The 20567-nt window shown below is 33.8% G+C and overlaps 2 protein-coding genes and 1 long non-coding RNA gene across 6 annotated transcripts in view; 2 read left to right on the top strand and 1 right to left on the bottom strand.

Annotated features, from left to right (window-relative positions):
• The window catches only part of Pdfr (Pigment-dispersing factor receptor), a 192146-nt gene that overhangs the window by 55321 nt on the left and 116258 nt on the right, over window positions 1-20567 (top strand). The gene's annotated exons all lie outside the window — the stretch shown is intronic.
• Window positions 1-20567, bottom strand: part of LOC145668692 (uncharacterized) — a 205072-nt gene that overhangs the window by 147190 nt on the left and 37315 nt on the right. The window lies entirely within an intron of this gene.
• LOC145668691 (uncharacterized) lies at window positions 5331-20405 on the top strand. Of its 3 annotated transcripts, none has more exons than XM_081736766.1 (5): window positions 5331-5510; window positions 10662-10915; window positions 13948-14125; window positions 15340-15436; window positions 20148-20405. In XM_081736766.1, the coding sequence occupies exons 2-5, from the start codon at window positions 10670-10672 to the stop codon at window positions 20209-20211; spliced, it is 585 nt and encodes a 194-aa protein (XP_081592892.1). In that variant the 5' UTR covers window positions 5331-5510; window positions 10662-10669; the 3' UTR covers window positions 20212-20405. The 3 variants fall into 3 exon arrangements, with proteins under 3 accessions (XP_081592892.1, XP_081592891.1, XP_081592890.1); XM_081736765.1 differs by lacking the exon at window positions 5331-5510 and adding an exon at window positions 5531-5573; XM_081736764.1 differs by lacking the exon at window positions 5331-5510 and having other exon boundaries at window positions 8355-10915; window positions 20148-20401.

Below are 20567 nucleotides of genomic sequence, written 5' to 3'. Positions count from 1 at the left end.
GATGGTGGCTAGAAGCGTCCTCTCCTCTCCTATTCATTTTAAAACATCTTCGTTTGTTACTCTTTCTGCCCATTTTATCTTCTCCATCTTCCTCCAACACCACATTTCGAAGCTCTCTAAATATTTCTTCTCTAACTTCCGTAATGTCCAAGTCTCTGAACCATAAAGTCCAATAACAAATTTCTTTCTTAGTCCAGTATTAAGGCTGCTAGTTAAGAGTGACCTTTTCTTGTTGAATGCTTCTTTGGCTATGGCAATTCTCGACCTGATCTCTCTGGTGCATGTAACGTCCACCTCCGCCAAGCCAACTCAGATTGAATCTAAATCGACAGTTCTATTAAAAGTAATAATAATAATAATAATAATAATAATAATAATAATAATAATAATAATAATAATAATAATAATAATAATAATAATAATAATAATAAAACTGTCGATTCAAACCCAGCAAAAATCGACCTGGTAGATGGGACTTGCGGAGCAGATCAATCTTGTCTCGATTCGTGAACAATCGAAAAAGATCCAATATGACAATATATATATATAAATGGGGAAATACCATACATGTCTTTCGTCAAAATAGTTCCCAGATATTTGAAATGATCGACCTCTTTAAGTATTCTTTGTTCTACTCTGACCCGTAAGGACGAATTTCCACGGGATATTCTCATGACTTTCGATTTTTCGATGTTGATCTTCATTCCATATAGTTTCCCAGTGTCAACTACTTTGTCAATCATCTCCTGTAGTCCTTCTTCGGTTCTAGCTACAATAACCATATCATCTGCATACCTGATCTTGGTAATGATCTGCTCTCCAATCTTAATCTCCAATTCTCGTTAATGCTTCCTTTATTAACCATCCACTATAAATATTGAATAATTGAATACTACATCCTTGTCTGACTCCTCTTCCAATCTCCACACTATTGGTTTCTCCTTCATTCAAGTGCATCTTGACTCGTTGTCCCATGTACAGGTTGCGAATGAGCCGTCGGTCTCTCTACTTGACCCCTATTTCTTTAAATATTTGCAAAAGTTTCGTCCAATTGTCCCTGTCGAAAGCTTTTTGCTAATCTATGAAGCACAAACACAACTCTTCCTTTATGTCCAGAAATCTGAGATATTATGTTCTGAGATAATTCTCATCAACCCAATGGCATCTGTGATGCATTTTCCTTTCCGGAATCCGAACTGATCTTCCTCCAACATCTCTCCTATCTGATTTTTCAGTCGTCTGTTCAACATGCGCGCAATTATCTTTCCAGTGTGGGGAATAAGGCTAATGGTTCTATGATCGCTGGACTTCTTTGTTTCCTTTTTCATGGGTAATGCAATCATTGTGTAACATCAAGAAAATCCTTTGGCCATTCTTCACTTAGGTAGATCTTGTTAATAAGGAAAGTCTCAGTTTTCGGTTTTCAGCTCGGGAGGTCAGATTTGAGAAGGGTGAAAATGCATGCGAAAAAATATGCATGTTTCTGGCGGTTTCTGATAATGCCGTGTGTGTATGCAACCTCCATTACCTCTCGGTTGTGCGGGTTTATATAAGAACAGAGAATAAATACCCGGAAATGGAATAAGGATTTTTTCCCCTCTTTTTTTTCAATCGATGTTGTAAATCAAGAGTCATCAACGACGAATCCTTCCTCTTTTTTAATCGAGATTCTGAATTAAGAACCGACGACAATGGCTGCTTACAGCTAGCAAGGGATAAAATGTTATCAGAAAATATTATTATGTTATCCTATTGTATTCACCCACATGGAGATGAAACGAACTAAGTTAAAGTGAAAAGGTACGAATTTTAGAATAATTTGCATACAAGCTTATTAAATTATAATTTTATCACCTTCAACCTTGTTCAAAGAATCACAGTTTTTTTTTTATTTTTCCTAAAAAGTTATTATTTTTTCACATACCTTCTCTCTACATCAGCGATTCAATTTACATACTAATTTTTCATTATTTTAAACCCTGTATTAATAATTATATTATACATGGATCACACTTTATGCTTTATAATTTGCAATATGTTTTGTTACTCTTTACTCTTTTAAGATCTCCATTTTCCAAGTCTACAGCCATCCACAATACAATTAAATGCATCAACCATATGTTTTTCAAATGACTTTATGTTTTTATATGCTTTTAAGTTGCCCGATAAATTACATTTCAAACTGGAAAACAATAGATAATTGAGTGTGTAGCTTATTGATGAGGAAGTATTATCTATTGTGTTCAGAAATATATTAATGATTACCTAAGTGGTGCGGAAGATTTATAGATTTATTTATGTGTGTGTAATTGGCTTTATTTACGTATGTTCTGTTTGTTTATATTAGAACATATGAAAATGTGTGTATTCTGTTATACATATAGAAATTTGAATCAAACATACTGTACAAATGTACCGGTACTGTTTAACTGAACAGATTTTTCACTCTTGTAAGGTAATTAAAACATGTAAACAAAATGAATACATGATTGAATTTGTATAGAACTTTGATCATATAAAATATAAGCGTGCATATAGATATTTTAAATTATAAAATCTATATACAAAATCAAATGTGAACGAGATTAATAGCTAAATAATTATATAGAATTAGTAAATGATTGTGCATAATTTAACATAACAACTAACACATGTTATTTATGCTCTATGGTCGTCAAATAAATTACACTTCAAGTTGAAAAATAATAGATAATGGTGTGAATTTGATTAGAATCAGTAAAAACTTTTTTTTTTTTAAAAAAAAAAAGCACACTTGATTACAACCTTCTAGTTCCAGTTATCTCCCTTACGGGAGATTTATAAAGAAAGTCCCGGCCTTAGAGCCCTTTGCACTGCTTCACTAAATTTGTTTTAATTAAATTGTTTGAAATAAGAATATGTACTAAGATCGCACGTGCCAAAATGGCCGAATTTGCCTGTTTTAAATATAATTGTTTATCACGCTGTTATTGTAGTAAGGAAAGATAAGCGGCGCATGAACATATTGAAAATGAACAACAGTGTATTAAACTTGTAACAAACAATAAAATTGTCAAAAGTAATGAATTGCAAATAATAAAAAAATGAATAAAAATTGAGAGCAAAACTCCCCAATACTTAGCGTTTACAGCACCATCTTTTATCTTCGACCTTAATTTATATTAAGATTACAACCTTATTTCAAAAATGAATGTATAAACTGCTATCATGGAAAAAATATTTCTTTGTTGGTAACTAGGCAATATTAATATGCCAAAAGATACAAACTATTATTTTTTTATCCAATTTAATTATTCTATTCTATAACAAATTCAGTAATGCAGAGAACTTGACGTAAGCTGCTGCCTCAATGCAATTATAACCTATAAAGGTTTAGAAAAAAGAAGATAAATAATGAACTTGGACAGTGACCAATATGGCTGATTTTATAATGAATATTTGAGTGCTGTGTGTTATATTTATTATTTTTTGATGAATTTTGTAACATATTTGACCTACATAAATGACCTACTTAAAATATTATTGAAACAGCATGTTAAATATATTATTAAATAAAAACACAAAATAATATAAAAAGTACTGGAAAAAGACCGATAAAATCTAAGTATCTACTTGTATATTATAAATGTTTCAATTACAACTAAATAATAATTAATTATTATAAACAGTATTATACAGTAAACCCTCGTTAACACGAATTCCAACGGACTGAAAAATCAGGAGTTCGTGTTAAAAGAATTCGTGCTAACCGGGGTCCCAAATTTTATTATTCGAATACATTTTCTCCATAAATTCACACTACAGTATACAGACTATACATACCACTACAGTATATTATGTATGTCATAGAAAACACTAGAGATGGTATCGAGACGAGACTGAGTAGCCTCGGTCTCGTCTCGGTTTCAAATTCGAGACGAGACCAAGACTATTCTCTGTCTTGATACCATCCAAAGAATTGTATCGAGACGAGACTGAGAGTTTCGGTCTCGTCTCGATTTCGAAAAGCACTTCTCGGTCTCAAATTCGAGTTAAGATCGAGATCGAGACTAGTTTCAGTCTCGGTACCATCCTCTGAAAAGTGAAAACACTACAGTAAGTTTATTATCCCATCTTCGAAGATTAAAAAGAAAAGTTTCCACGCAGAAAATCAGGTCAAGTTATAAAATTGATAACTCCGCTAGCAGGGTGAGTACCGCTAGTAACGGAAAGGTATTTATGATTGCTGTCACCAGTTTGGAGTTACAGGGGAGAGAAGAAGTTTTGTCTCGAGCTGTCGCCAGCTCGTCTGCCAAGCACCTGCATGTTCAGCGCTTGACGGAAAACAGAATCAACACCTCATAAGAGAGGAAAGATACCTGTTTCTGGTTTTTCTCTTATTTACAAGGCAATTTTCGTCTGTATAAATAGTGTATGCCAAAAACTGATCTGGAGTGAAATCTGAAATAAGAAAAATGATCTTTAAAAAAAAAGGATTGAAAGTTCGTGTTAAATGAAAACCTTTACTGATTCGAGGGACTAAAAATTAGTTCGTAATTCGTGCTAACCGAAATTCGTGTTAACCGATAAAACTTCCTATAAGATAACGTACAGCGATGCCGGGACCGAAATTTTGTTCGTCCTAACCGAGTGTTCGGCTTAAGCGAGTTCGTTTTAACGAGGTTATACTGTATTAACAAATTGTAGCTACTAAAATATACAGGGGAAACTTGAGAAATATACAATCAACGTCTGTAAGAATGTGTGAACAAGATGGCGGATCTTACAATGGATATTTGAGTGCGGTGGAGATCTTTTTGATTATTTATTTTATAACATATTTTACTTACACAAGTTAATTACTTTTATTCTTATAATATTACAAAAACTACTGCAAGCAACGGAATAAAAATGTTATAAATGAAAACGAGAAATCGATTATGGCGTTATTCTCTTAATAATAATAATAATAATAATAATAATAATAATAATAATAATAATAATAATAATAATAATAATAATAATAATAATAATGTCAAATTTTGAGCAACACTAATATCTTGGAATGTTGTGTAGCCCTGCTTAAGAAATGTGTAATGTTGGTTGTAGAAAGACTAGGTGCATAATAAGGATTCCTTATAATAAACTCAAACATCTCTGTATATCATGCTAATTTCTTGTAGTAAACGATCAGCCAATACCCAGATAGCATGTAAGCTTAAATCAAGGGTCGCTTTCCCTTGATTTTGGTTTAGCAATGTACAGTTGATGCGACAAGCGACAATCAACGTTTATTTTAGCTTGTTTTTAACTTGAAAAGAAGCTTGAATGCGACAAGCGACAATCAATGTTTATTTTAGCTTGTTTTTAACTTGAAAAGAAGCTTGAATTTATCAACTTTCTACTAAGCCTATTTCAAGCTTGATTCAAAACGCTTGACGTTTGTCGATTGTTTAGCAAATGGAGCCATCTGTAGGATTGGTGAGTAGTCTGGGATTTGGCGCTTGATTTCTTCCAAAAGGTAAACAAAGGTAAGCTATGTGTATGACATGTAATAGTAAGCCCTACTTTAGTTTTAGTTACAAAATAAAAAGGTGATTTTTATTTTAGACTAGTGCGCTGAGCGCTTTTAGGATAGTATTACTTTTCAAATATGAATGGAATTTTATGTTTATACCTTTTATGTTGTTTTCTTTTTTTTAAGTGTGTTCATCCGTATAATGTATACCATATTTAGCCATTGGATTCTTTAAAGTCAGTGATGGCTCTTGACAATTAGCATCAGGATAGGCGCCCGAAGGGGAGGGGCCCGGGCCCCCTTTGGCTTACGAAAATGTATACGTAATATAGGAAATCATGTATATTAAATACCAGGCGTAATATAGCAACCATGGAGATGGGCCCTTCCCTAGAAAATTTTCCTCGGGCACCCCTGAATATCAGTACAAAAATTAGAGAGTTAACTTCAGCAGACGGCTTTATCATATTAAAAATTTATAGGTGGAATACTTGATAACTGTTAAGGCATTGCTTTAGCAGACGGCTGTACCATATTTATATCGATTTTATGGTCATTTTTCACTAGATTTGAGATAATACTGTTACATATAGAGAATTTTGAAACTTGGGGGCCAAAATCAGGTAAAACCACCGTGTTTACAGGAGAAATGAGTTGGTGTTACGTAACCGTAATTACTAACATAACTAACCAAACCTAACCTAAATCATCAAAAACAGAAAATATAGGAAGAAAGTACGAATTCAGGTAAAATCACCATGTAAAAATTATTGCGGATATTTTATGTATTTTTCCACTTTCCTCGTTTATGTGCATGTCCTCCGTCGCTGACACGCCTGCACTCTACGGACGCATCCCCTCGCTCCGCTCGGGACTCCCAGCTACACTCCTGCCCTGACTCGGTTAGATGGCATTCGTGCTTTTTTTTGTGGCCACCTAGCACAAGTTGGTTCGTGGTTTATGCACTATCTTCTCATTTAGTGGATATTCTACAAAAAGGAACCGGGAAATGCAATGTGTGAACATTTGGTAGAACCATCTGCTCGAGTAATGCCCAAGTATCTTAACCCAGCCTAACCTAAACTAACCCAAACTAACTTAACCTACCTAAACCATAAAAAAATACAAAATATATACCAAGAAAGTACAAAATTTAAGCAAAATATTGCCACCCCCAGTTCAAAAAATATGCCGTTACATAACACTTTACGTAGCATAGCTGAGCGAACGAAGGGGAATAGATGCCCCGCAGGGCTCGTTTTTTCCCCCCTACTTTTTAAGTTACACGCGTTTGGCATTGCAACCATTGCAGACGGTCATTTTCCAAAGCTTCATATGTACTTACTGCCATCTCATTCCTTGCTTGTATTCGTCTGCCTACCGCCTTGTCAATTAGATCCACCATAACATACTTAATTTTCCATTTCGTAGGATTCTATATAACAGATACGATTTATTAAGTCTAAACACATTAAAATAATTTATTTAATTAGGCAGAGCCATCTGCTAAAGTTAACCCCATATTAATAATGAAGGTAGTTAAATGATAATGTAAGTGTTTTAAACTCAATAAATTGTATGTGCAAATGACTATACATGGGAAAGTAAGTATGTTATGGTGGAGCTATTTGCCCGGGCGGAAGGCGGTTGAATACAAGCAAGGAACGAAATGACAGTATTTGTATGTTAAGTTTTGGAAAATGACAGTCTACAATGGCTGCAATGCCAATCGTGTGTAACTTAAAAGATAAGGGGAAAAACGAGTCCTACGGGGCTTCTAATCCCCTCCGCTCGCTCAGCTGTGGTTCGTGAAGTGTTTGTAAAGTAGTGCCTCAAATCTAGTGAAAAAATCAACAAAATCGATTTAAATTTGGAGAGCCGTCCGCTAAAGTAATGAAAATTACGTTTTATCTCTACAATCGAGGAGAAAACTGCTTTGAATTAATACATTGCCTAAGCTTTCTTGTTTTAGCTTTCACCGATACACTAAAAATTTTAACTGATGTGGCTTCCCCAAGAATCGGTACGGATGATATTTAAATGCAGCAAGCAAGCCTGGACATTTCACTCATTTTAGAATGCATCATGCTTATCTTTCGTTCCTTATGTTCTTCCATATTTATTCGGAGGTTGGGGGCAAAATTGAAGAATATAAATACTTATGTCCGACTTTATTTAGTAACAATTACTTATTCTAAGGTATACTTCATCAATCTTAGATTAAGTGATATCACTCATTTCATCGCTTTACAATAAGAGCAAGGAAAGGTTCGATCGGGTATGGACTTTTGGGTTTACGGTAAAAGAACGATGAATTTCGAAAAATTACTTATTAGATATTAATAATAATTCAAAATGGATTATTACGCGAAAATAAGTTGGCATATTAGTTTGAAGTTTGTTAGGTAAGAAGTCGAGGGTGTAAGTTTGAAGAAAACTAGGTTTTTCGTTGCTTACATTTTTATCTTTTTATCCTCTAAAAACAGTAACTTCTGTCTCTTAATTGATTTTAGTGCTTTTGTTTACTTTTTTTTCTATCAGGTGAATGAAGTCTGGATCTAAAATCTCAGAAAAATATTTGCAATCTGAACGGATGTAATAAAGAAATAACGCTATTTTTCAGGATTGGCCAAAACAGTGTTTTTTTTTTAACTTTTTTTCACTTAAACCGGAATGTTTGCTTTACACCAGTTTTATATATATATATATATATATATATATATATATATATATATATATATATATATATATATATATATATATATATATATATATAAATACGTTTACCTTAGATTAAAGTGGAGTAACCGTTGCCCCCCTTTTTTTAAGAGTAAAGGTAATTTGAAGCTGATGATTCGATTGAACAGGGTCGCAACCTCGAGAAATGAACGCAACTCGCTCAAACTAGAGGTCATAGGTCAACTAGTTCTGCAAATGATTTGCCATTACATCATAAATTATTCAGCAGTCTACTCCTTCAGCATTGGTTAAGCTTGAATTTTCCTTGTCGGAGGCATGATAGTCTACAAGTTGAGTGGGGGTTGGTTTCGTGAAAGATACTTTTTTAACTTGTCTCTTTAATTGTGATTTTATTTTATCAAGTTTGGAGTTCCCGCCGAACTGCTGTAGTGCGCTGCCACACTAGCGGACGGTCAACAAAACTTTTCCACAGAAGCTGATTAAGTGTCTAAATTTATAACATTGGAAAGTAGATCGACGAAACAGAGATTTCCATTAGGTTTGACTGTTGTTAATAATAATAATAATAATAAAAAGTTTTACTTATTTAGAAAGATAGTATGAATGGTTCAGAACTATTAGTCACTTCTTGTATTGATTAGCAAATTAAATTAAGCTTATATTTCTGACTGACTAAATTAGATCTTCTGTACTATATAGTCTTTTAAAATTGTCCATTGATTTAATGTGTATAACTATAGAGTGATTCCATTTTGCAGTTCTTTCCCTTTTGGTTCTTAAGTGGCTCCTAAAATATTCACAAGTATGCAAGATCACTGCAACGTATTTCTATCAGTTGACCTCCGTGGATGATAAGTCTGTGGATTTATCGCTTTTGTTATCAAGGGATTCTGGTTTCGAGTTCAAATGAAGAACAATATCTCTCGAGTGCAAACTGAGTAGTCTCACTTTAAGCTGTAGGTCCCGTTCTTCATAACCCCGCTGTTATGTCCTTAACCATAGAAAGACGAAGGTGGGTCAAATTTGCCCGCACTTTCTTTTTCTCTTTGCCCGAACAAATGAATTTTACAACGTTTGAATTTTTTTGTATTTTCTTCTGTAATCTAAACTTAAATTTAGTTTTATTAGAAAGCACATTATTGTGGTAGGTTTTTTTTTTTTTAGCGCAGGAGACTAAGTACATTTTTTTTAGCAACTTAGAAATGTTAAGAGGAGTACAGTTTTACTTTGAAAGGATCATGTAAACTTATCTATTCTTTGAATGGATGACTAAATTAACATAATCTACTTTTATACATTGAGCAAACGTAATACTCTCAGGTTTAGTATAGTAACTTGTCTACACAGGCTAATGTATTTCAAGCTACTTCATGTCTGCTAACCAAATGTGGTAGTAGTCTGTACTGGGACTTGTAATATTTCCTATTAAAATAAAATTTCACAAGTCTTAAAATAATTTTACAACTCACATTTATTAGTAGCAGTCATTAAATAACTTTAAAATACATTAGTAGGGTTAAAATTGGAATTTACAACCACGAGCAAAATTGACCCCCCTTAGTCTTTCACGTGACCAATTATAGTTTAGTCTTCCTAGGGTTAATGTTAAGATACACGGATGACTAATGATAGTGAATGATTATGAAGGAATTAGTGGCATGAGAACGGAAAAACCCTCACGAATATGATATTGTCCATCATAAACTCATAAGGCCGGAGATTGAACCAAAGATCCGTCGCACCAAAAGGCAACGTTCTACCTCTGAGCAATCAACCCTTTCCTTCCGCAGTGCTGATGAATGACGTCATACTCTAATGACCTGGTCATAATTCTGCAACATAGTGGTCTTCTACACACGTCTTCCTAATTGTTCCCCACTTTTCCCCCCAAGATTTCTGATTAAATGAACAGCGAACTCATATTTAAATAAAATCTTTGAGTTTTGTCCCACGGTTATGCGGGGCAGCCTAAAGGAGACGGTGATGATGAGAATGAATTAAATAATGGATTGAAGAAAGTGGAGGGGAACGGTAGAACCCTGAGAAAATCTACGCACACGGTGTTTGTCCACCACAAACGTACCATGTTCAAAATTATTGTCGCATGTCTATAAATATGTTGTTGTAGGAATAAAATTTGATAACGAATTCGCCCTGTATTTCTTATAATGTTGGTATGTGCATAATCGGCAAAGACATGTATGTGGCAAATTTCATGTCAAAAGAGCAGTAAATAAGAACAATAAAACGAAAATAAAACTTTCTTGTCCATTTGTTTTACTCATTCTAATTTACGTGCTTATAATTCTTTCCCTATAAAATTTTCCACAAGAAGACAGTTATAGATATGCGACAATCATTTTGAACATGAATGTACATTTAATTGTTTCAATGGTTTGTGAAATAATATATTTTCTAGTTATATTAACACCTTCAAAACAATATTTCCTAAAATTTATTGCAGATATCAGAATGGTATTTGGCCAAATGCAATCTACTTTAGCTGACCTTAGTGAAAGAGTATCTTCCGTCGAGAAGAAGGTCGACACACTTCTAAGTAATGGTGTGAGTGTGAAAGCAGAGTCCATAAACGAAGAATCCGAACTTCTTGGCCTTCTGCCTCTGCGAACGTTCAATGATTTTCAAACATTTGAGAGAAAGCTTGAAGAACCTAACTTCGGAAAGAATCCTATCAAACCTGTACAAGTTATGAAGCAGGTTTCAAATCTTTGTTATATCTTTTAATTTACGTCTTTTTGGAACATCTCTCTTTTGACTAAATGTTAGCATCAACTCCATTTTTGCCAATTTAGCCATTATCATGTGCATTAGCTATGGACTATAATTTTGGTCAACTTGCCATTCATACTTGCTAATATAGTCATTTATGCGGCAATTAAATCTTTTGCAGTCATTTTTTTTTTTTTAGAAAATATGAAAAACCTAAAAAAAAGTAGTTTATCTTGGTATTTTTCTAATTCTTTTGTTTACAACAGCACATACATTGTCACAGTAAATTAGATATCTTTTATCAGTCTCACCTATCCGTCACGGTAAATTGGGATTCCTGGATCTGGTTTCTCCATAGTCAATTTGTTTGATTAGTTTCTAGTGTATTTTTAGTTTGGGTGGAGTTTTTCTTGTTGAGATGCGTGCATGTGCATGTATATATTTTTGTGATAGATCAATAGTGTTATCAAGCCATACCCAGCATTAGAAGTTGAAAATAATTCAAGAGATTTTATTACTTCTAGTCAATGAAGGAACGAATTGTATTGTGAAACTGTTTGATTTGAGGATATCAAAAGATAAATAATATTAGAACATCTTTGTAAACTAGTAGACTTAAAGTACCAAATATTTAGTTTCTTTATTCCTAAATTCTGTTACCTATAAGTTAAGGTAAGTTGAGCCATTTTTAGCTAGTTTTTGTGCGTCATTTAGCTATTTTCTGACACTACTTGTTGGCAGCACTGATTAACCCACTGTTACTTGTTACTTTTGGAAGTGTATGTAATTTCCATATACATACACACACACACACACACATATATATATCAGTGGCGGCTGGTGCTTTGAATTTTAGGTGGTGCACAATAGATGACCTCTCCTTTTTCATTATTATTATTATTATAAATAATAATAGTTTAATAATAATAATAATAATAATAATAATAATAATAATAATAATAATAATAATAATAATAGCAGGCGTATTCACGATTTTGTTTCGGGGGAGCTTTGCCTGAAAATGTGAAAATTCTGCAAGATATTTCATATACTTTACTATAGTAAGAAAGATTTCGGGGGGGCTTAAGCCCGGAAGCTCCCCTAAATACGCCACTGATAGTTATTATAAATAATAATAGCGATTTCTTTATGGCATGCTTCATCGTACTCTTGAAAATTAGTGCGCTTTCTAAATGATTCTTGAGAGCGCTGTCAAGTTCTGCACTGAAATTAATTAATCTACGAAAAACGCCTCGATTTCAAGACAAGTCTGTTTTTCATCATGTCCTCTTAAAGCCAATTCGAAGGTGTCACGAAACCAAATGCAATTGATGATTATATTGAGCACGTACCTGTTTTGCGTCACTTTTTGATTGTGATGGACCGCCTATAACAAGCATTTAGTTGAGCAGCAATATTCACGTTTCCCAACACAGTGAGATCAGAACGTGTCTTATATGACTTGACGATTTTTTTTTTTTTTTTTTTTTTGTCGTGCAGATGCTGGATATCCGCACCTTTTTTACTCCATGCATTTTCCTCCGCCCCGAACAACAAATAGGGAAAACAAAACAAAGCATTTTTAATTTCACAGTCACATAACCACTTATGCTGTTCGTACAAGTTGAGATTAAACTTCCTTGTAAATGTTCGTTTCTGACTTTTAATTACTTGCGTTATATTGAGAGTCAGAATCGGTCTTCCGATGTCTTTCACAAGTAGGTTTGCTTCTGAAGTTCTTTTCGAAAACGGGTAATTCAACAGAGACGTTACAGAATTCATTGCTACTGCATTGCTAGTTCACGTATATCAGGGACAGACACGTAATTATGCAATTATAGCAACAATATTCCAATGAACAACAAAGACCGGCACACATACACACACACACACACACAAACATACAACACAACAAAGTCTGCTACCCGCTTTAAAATCTCACCCTTTTCCCAATTAACGCCCTTTTTCTAAAAACTGCCCTCCAATTTTCTCATTCACCCATGCACACATGAAAAGAAAAACATTGTATCTATGCTGCCAAATTTCTATTTATTCAGATACGAGTGTATTAAATATCGACACCCTAAATTTGTCTTCACTCTTCACGGGGTCGCCTTTACTGTCTTCATAGCTGCCTTGACGTTACTTGATTGACAGAACCAATAGTTATGACCACTTGGCAATCTCGCTTTTAGGCAAGGCGCAAGTTTTTTTTTTCTCTCTCTCTCTCTCTCTCTCTCTATAGCGACGTGGTTACGGTACGCAACATTGTCACAAAGGAACAGACTATTCCCCTTCAGGCGAGAACCATGTCAACCAATACTGCAGGGGGAGGGACGGTGGTGAAATTCCAGTTCCAAAGCGTTATGTTTTGGAAAGGCTGTTTTTGTTTGGTAGATTTGTTTGCAAAAGATGTGCAAGCATATGGATCCTTATGAGGCAGTGCATGGCGTGATAACCCCCCTTTTACTGCGCAACCCCCGCATTGGCCCAGAAGCTGTTAAAGCTGGGGAGTTTGGCAAACTATCAAGCAGAAAGCAACTGGCCAGCCCGGTTTCAAGCTCACTTGTTTAAGAAAAGATGATGTTGACAATAAAATGAAAAGAGATTTAGCACAAATAAAAAATGAAAATATTGGAAGGAGGTTTGTACAAACATGCAAACATTAAGAGAAACCGCCACTGATATATATATATAGTATTCTTTTCTAATTCAAATGGACAATGGTCCTTTTAAATAACCGCTATTCCGATATAAAGCTGAAAGTTACCAAATAAATCCCAGGCAAACAGTTTTTGTTAGTCACGTAGCCCATTTGATACGACCTTCCGTGAAACTCAGAACCCCACGCTTTTTTTTTTCACACTTCACATTACGGTATCTAAAAATTAATCTAGTTTCATTCATGCTTTGTTTTTTTTTCCACTGGTAGAAAAACATAACAATACGGACCCTTATATATATTGTTTTTCTTTTTGATTTCAGCATGCATTAGATCTAAATACTTTCCTTTCTTTCAGGTAAAAGTATTACTGTCAATTGGTGGTAAGGATTTTAACAGGTTTCGCTCACAATGCAATAAGAAGAACTTTGTGCGACAAACTCGCAATGGAATTCTCCTACTCTGGCAGGAAACCAAGGATCATGAAGCAAAAAAGCACACCTTTGGGTCCAACCAAATGTACAATAAGATCAACAGTAAGTTGATTTGAAAAGTTGTACTGAAATATTTAACTTCATTTATTTATTTATGCTAGTAACCATACAAAATTCCAGTTTACTAATTATTAAGTCTTACTTCTCTCGTACTGGACGTGTGTTCTCATATTAGTATGTCCCAAGCAATCAGAAGTAATTCTTCATGAATAAAGTATGCTTTGAGTACTTTAGGATTCTTTTACTGTCAAGTAGTAAAATATGTAAATGTGTTCACCCTTTCTGGGTGAATATAACATGTGTGTAGAATGTATAGGAAATGCAATAACTGATCCAACACTCTATGTTGTAAACAAAACTTTACTGGCAAAGTACATATTTAAACAAATCTTTGCTTTGAAAAGCATTCAAAAGAATTTGTAAGGTGTACGGAAAATCTAAAACCAAATAAAATTCCAAGGTAGGAATGATTCCAGGGCTAAATAAAGTCAATAGTGTCAACGAATTTAAATTGAAGTACAGTGTAGGAATCACTACTGTGAAGTATAATTTTGCACCAGACTTTTCGTGTATACCTGTAAATTTGATACTGTCTACCACACGAATATAACTTTGTTGGGTTGGCAACACTGTTAGTCTGGTAGTATTACATAGTATGCCAAACTGTCTCCCCTGCCGATATTTTAAAGGTGCAAAATTTCAGAGCTCTTTGTCTAACACTGGAACGCAGATAAAACACTAGAAGAACATAGCTTTCGAAGTTACCATAATTCCAGTATAAAAAGAGAAAGTTGCAGGCTTTCAAGACGGCGAGTAGTCAAACTTTCGTCTTTCTGTCGTCTTCATCTTTCAATTTTCCGTGACAACGAAGGTAGCCAAAACCTAATGTGTTTTTTGTAGTGTTATTTAAGGTGACTTTAAACGTTGACTCAAAACCATATCACCACTAAGGGCACCGGAAGAAAGTCTTGTTACACTTGTATCGAAAAATGTAACTTTTCCATTATATAATATACCAAAAGTGTGGTGGAAGATAACTTTCTATAGTACCCTTACATAAAAATCACAAAATAGGGGCCTAGCTTAGGTGACTTGAAAAATAATATAGGAATTAGTTTCAGCTCTAGGTATACATGTTTAGAAACCATACCATAATTCCGTAAAGCTATTTAAGAGGGAAATTTATTTCAAATGACAGTTTTTTGTAAAGAATAAAAATCGCTAGTATTTGCTTGAAATTCTATCTTTCTTTTCAGCTGCTGTTCGTAAGATGTACACCGTCGCAACAGAAGAAACGGTGAAGGAAGTATTGGGTGTTTGGCTGCAGCAGGCAGGGCCTAGACTACTGCGTAGGTAAGTATAGTTTTACCTATTTTCCTTACAATCACGAGAGAAATCGGAAAGTTCTTACCATCACTAAATAAGCTAGGGATCTGCAACTTAGTCCATGGACGCGTTCTTCTCTACATATACGTTTTGTATTCACTACATTTCTCACATCTATAGGTCACTAGATCAATATCATATGCATAGAATTCTGTGGATTTGGAGGAAAAAGAGATTTCCACCGTTTCAATGCCTCTTACTTTCCCGGACCCCAAGATATGAACATCTTATTATAATAATTGTAATCCTTCCCTTTTTCTTCCTTTTAGGATATGTATCATAAAACGCTTTTGTAATAATTTTAAATGAGAAGTTACTTCCATATTTCAAATCTTAAAAGATTTAGAGATATCGACATTTTATTAGAATAATTGTAATCCCCACCTTTTTTTTTCTCCTCTCCACATCGTTTCTTTCCCTTTTTACTAGCATGTCAAAAAAGAAAAAAAAGGGCCGAAACACGTGGCAAAGTATTTTAAATGAGAAATAGAAATACTGAACTTCAAATCTCTCACCTTAAGGGATTAAATACTTTACTATAATAATTATAATCCCTATCCATTTTTCTTTCCACCCCCCTTTCTTACCTCCGAGGCATATTTCAAAAGCGCTTAAATTCTTATCTACTTATTTTAAATAATATGAAAATACCAAATTTCATGTTTCAAACCTTCATAAATTCAGAGATTTCGACATCTTATAATAATTGTAATCCTCACTCCTTTTCTTTTTTTCCTTTGTACTAAAATATCAAAAACCGCTTAAATATGTCAAATTATTTGAAATGAGACATCCGAATATCAAATTTCAAGTCTGTAACCTTAAGGAATTCGGAGATATGGTCATATTTTAAAAATACGTCCCACACCTATTTTCCTCCCCTTCCTGTCGAGTTTGCAAAAATCCTTCCTTAGTGGTATCCTACGTAACAAATCCCATGTACTGTCCATATTCAACTTGTCTATCTTAAGCGATTTGGCCTGTGCAAAGATCTGTCGGTCACTCAATCACTTAGGTCTTTGTATTTTATATAGCGAGATGAGTTCATTTTTACGCACTCATGTATTAGTACACAGTGAAATGAGATGAAATGTTTACCTTGTATGTATTTATTATTTTATTATCCCTTATAATTTAGCAACTTGCCTGTTACTTTCCTCGGAGGATGGAAATTTTAACTAAAATCGAGATTCATTACTGTTTACATTTTTATTTTCTTGTCTTCTGGAAGAAAGTACCTCTGTTAATTTTATTTTTTGATTACTCCTATCTGCTGAATGAAATCTTTTTTTTTTTTAAAGAATAACTTTTATTCATTGATTAATTTTGGTGTTGATTACTTGTTTTCTATACTGCAGGAAATTTCATTTTTTGAAAACTGCGATGTCAGAGTAATAGAGAGATAGGCACTTACTGTTATATTTGCCTTCTAAAAACATTTCCTACCTGCTGCATGAAAAACAGAAAGCAACTAACCTATTTTTTTCTTGACTAATTTTAGTGTTATTTTACATCTTTTCTATCTACTGAACGAACTCATCTCATGAGAGAAAAACTACAATACCACCCTCTTTCTTGATTGATTAGAGTTAATTACTTCTTTTCTATACTAAATGAAACCATCTTACATTCTGGAAAACTCTGCAATGCCATTGTAATAGAGAAATATGCAATTGCAGTATCTTCCAGACGATAAGATTATTTCGTTTAGTATAGAAACAAGCAATAAAGTACTATAATTAATTAAGATACAGATGGTATTGTAGTTTTTTTTTCCTTCTCAGAAGATACGGTTTCATTCAGGAGATAGAAAAGAAGTAAAATAACATTAAAACTAATCAAGAAACAGATTTTTTTTCCTAGAAGATAAAGACTTCAGCAGTTAGAAAATTTTGTTAAAAGACAAAATAATAGTAAATGCACATTTCTCTCTTACAAAGACATTCCCGAGTTTTCGGGAAGATAAGACTTCATTTAGTATGAAAAAGAATTGAACAAGAAATAAAGGTTAATGTTTTATCCACAAGATAAAGACTTCATTCAGCAGTGTCAGTAATAAAAAAGAATTAAAAAAGTAAGAGTAGTTTTTTTCCCCCCAAAGACAAAAAGATTTCAATAGGATAGAGCACGCCAAAGTATGCGTATGCGTAAACCCTCAACAACAAATTAACAGGAAAATAAATAGGGAGACATAGGTCTTAAAATGCATTCAGAATTTGACTGGATTGAAGTAAATGAAGTGATTTTCCTGCCTTGTGCCATGTACACTGAGAAATGTTTCTGCTTTCAAAGATGGGATATAAAGAACTAGGTCGATAGGTCGCAGGAGTATTTATTACTTCTCTATAATGAATTGTGAAACGACGCTAATGACTCCGACACGACGTTCCATGAATATGGGTCAAATAAACTTAGTGTTACATTTACGGTAATGAGTCATCCCTTCTTCATTTGATATGTATGATGAAGGCAATATGCATGTCTTCCTATCAGTGATTCTTGTGTTTTGAAAGAATGAAACGTTGCAAAGATGTATTCCTCCGCTGTAAGGCTCAGGATTAAAATCCGTTTGTTTTACTGTCACAAATAATTCCAGTGAATTGTTGTTTAACACCTCTTTACGTGTTAGTTACCAGTAACTTTTTTATTTTTTATTTTTAAAGAGAAATATTTCATTGAACCTCTAAGGCAGCGTTTCCCAACCTTTTTCAACTTGCGGCACACTACAGGTGCAACTTGAATTCTTGCGGCACACCCATATATATATATATATATATATATATATATATATATATATATATATATATATATATATATATATATATATATATATATATATAATTACTATTATTATTTGTAAATATAAAATACTGTGGTATTTTAATGTGATTACTGATCTCCTTCTTACAGAGAAGAAAGCTCGATCACTGATTTCCCCCGTGGTAAATCATTATGCTTATTTTTCATTCTAATTTTAAAATAGAAAACAATTGCAATGAAATATAGGACTCGGGTTTTTAAAAATCCACTTTCTCTTTCGAAAGCTTTATCTAACCTTTAACTAAAAGGGAAGGTCACTAAATAACGAACAAATAAACAAATCTTCTATACTTTAAAAACACAAATGTAGGTAATTTGTATGCATGTTTGCTTTGTTGAATTTATTGAATGATATGTTAAAATTCCAAGTTATGAAATAGTCTGCAACAATAAAGAAGCAATAATGGTCATGACGATGATAAATACGTTTTTCAACATTAAAAATGTACAGAAAAGTAACACAGTATGAAACTTAAAATTGTAGATTTATAGTAGAGGTTCATAGTAATGTGAAATACAAATATATATTTCCCCTATGTCTTGCAATTTGGTTCCTATAGAATTAATAATTTGTTTCGATTTCCTCGCGGCACACCAGCGGCCCACTCGCGGCACACCAGTGTGCCGCGGCACACCGGTTGGGAAACTCTGCTCTAAGGTATGTTCCAAACTCGTTGCAAAATGGTACGAAGTTGTTCGTGTACACGGTGCCTACTTTAGTAAATTCTACACTTTTCCTGTGAATTGCGAACTACACTTTCCCATGCGTTCTGTTGTACGTGACGCAGGATAACGCCTTGTAGGTCATCATCTGCCATTTATGTTGCTCCGTGAACAAGGTATATAGGTTCACACACTTATGACCTATCTTTCCTGTGAATCGTGAGATCAGATTGCATTTCAAGGCATTACAAGGCATGGAGAGAAAATTACAGAAATAAGTAAATATTTGTTCTTCCATCTCTCAGTGATTTCTTATATCAGTGATTACTTCGTTTGTTTTTCGTAACGCCGTGCTTATACAACAGTACCGAGTGAGTCAATATGACATTTTCTGGATTTATCTCAATTGATGCTCTCACAGAACAATGCACATTTTCAGCTAGGAAATTAAAAAAAAAAAAAAAAACTTTACTGAAAATTTACTGGCAGTAGAACATTGAAATAGGTAAAGTGAATAAATACCATGCAGTGGTACCAGTGATGAAACGAGTAACATACTTCGTGACTCGTGATCCCGAAGTAGTCAGATCCCTGACCCTGTATGACCCAGACAGATTCGTGCGATCCCGAGACGACTTAATATCAGACTGTGGGAGAGTATGTTGTAATTGTAACAAACGCGATTCTTTCCTTTCAAGTGTTTCTTATGAGTGATCGTCAAAATTTAATCAAATAAGGCTGTAAAACGTAAAATGTAGAATATAAGGGATGCCGCTAAACCGAAAGAGTGTTTGGGTAATGTTTGTGTATAGTAGTGTTTAAAATTACTTTATTAATTTTCAGTATGGGAAGATGAATTATATTGTATTTGACATAGTCAAGACACTTTGAATAAGAAGTGTCACACTACAAATCTAACATCTGAATAGGTGAGCTCGATTAGGGAATATTAATTCACTATAAAAAATTCTACCGTAATGCTATAGAGATCATATTTGGAGTGCTTCCAAGCCATGGATCACCAGATCTGAGAAACGAGTGCCAGACTCTGTTGCCTTGTGTGGCACTTACTTCAAAGAATAATAATGTATTTTAATGAGAGCGTATTTATAAGGTAAACAATATGAATGTTTTCTTTTAACTGTGCAATCAATTACATGTTTTTCAGTACGTATTTATGATCGTTATTTTGCAGAGAACGAAGAAATTCAAAACCTGTAGTGGAAGGTCACACCGTTGAAGTTGAGGAACCCAATTAAGGAAATAAGTTAGAAATAATACAAAATATGTAAATAAGTTCAATAAATAACATTGTAATACAAGCTGATTGTTTTCATGGAACCTTATATCAGTTATTGCGTAGAATGTAGGGATAATTTATTTCAATTATGTAGCAGCAGGATGCGAAATCATAACAGTTATGATCGGGGAGAGATAGGAGTAAATAAATAAGTAAAAAAAAATTGCACTGGAAAGTTTTGAAATGAAGATTTCATATATTGAACATCCAAATTATTGATATATGTAAGGTTAGGGATAATGCTTATCCACTAGGTTGTCCACTAACTGCACAGATTTACTGTAAATAGTTTGTATACTTCTGACAGTGTCGATG

This window comes from Thermobia domestica, chromosome 13 (assembly GCF_964235325.1).
Source record: "Thermobia domestica chromosome 13, izTheDome1.hap1.1, whole genome shotgun sequence".
NCBI lineage: Eukaryota > Metazoa > Arthropoda > Insecta > Zygentoma > Lepismatidae > Thermobia > Thermobia domestica.
Note: the sequence above shows the minus strand (reverse complement) of the source record. Positions and strands in the feature narration are given on the sequence as shown.

Coding starts and splice junctions, on each gene's coding strand:
- LOC145668691 (XM_081736764.1), top strand. CDS start 10,565: ATGAATGTACATTTAATTGTTTCAATGGTTTGTGAAATAATATATTTT. Junction 10,916..13,947: donor CTGTACAAGTTATGAAGCAG/GTTTCAAATCTT, acceptor CCTTTCTTTCAG/GTAAAAGTATTACTGTCAAT. Junction 15,437..20,147: donor GGGCCTAGACTACTGCGTAG/GTAAGTATAGTT, acceptor GTTATTTTGCAG/AGAACGAAGAAATTCAAAAC.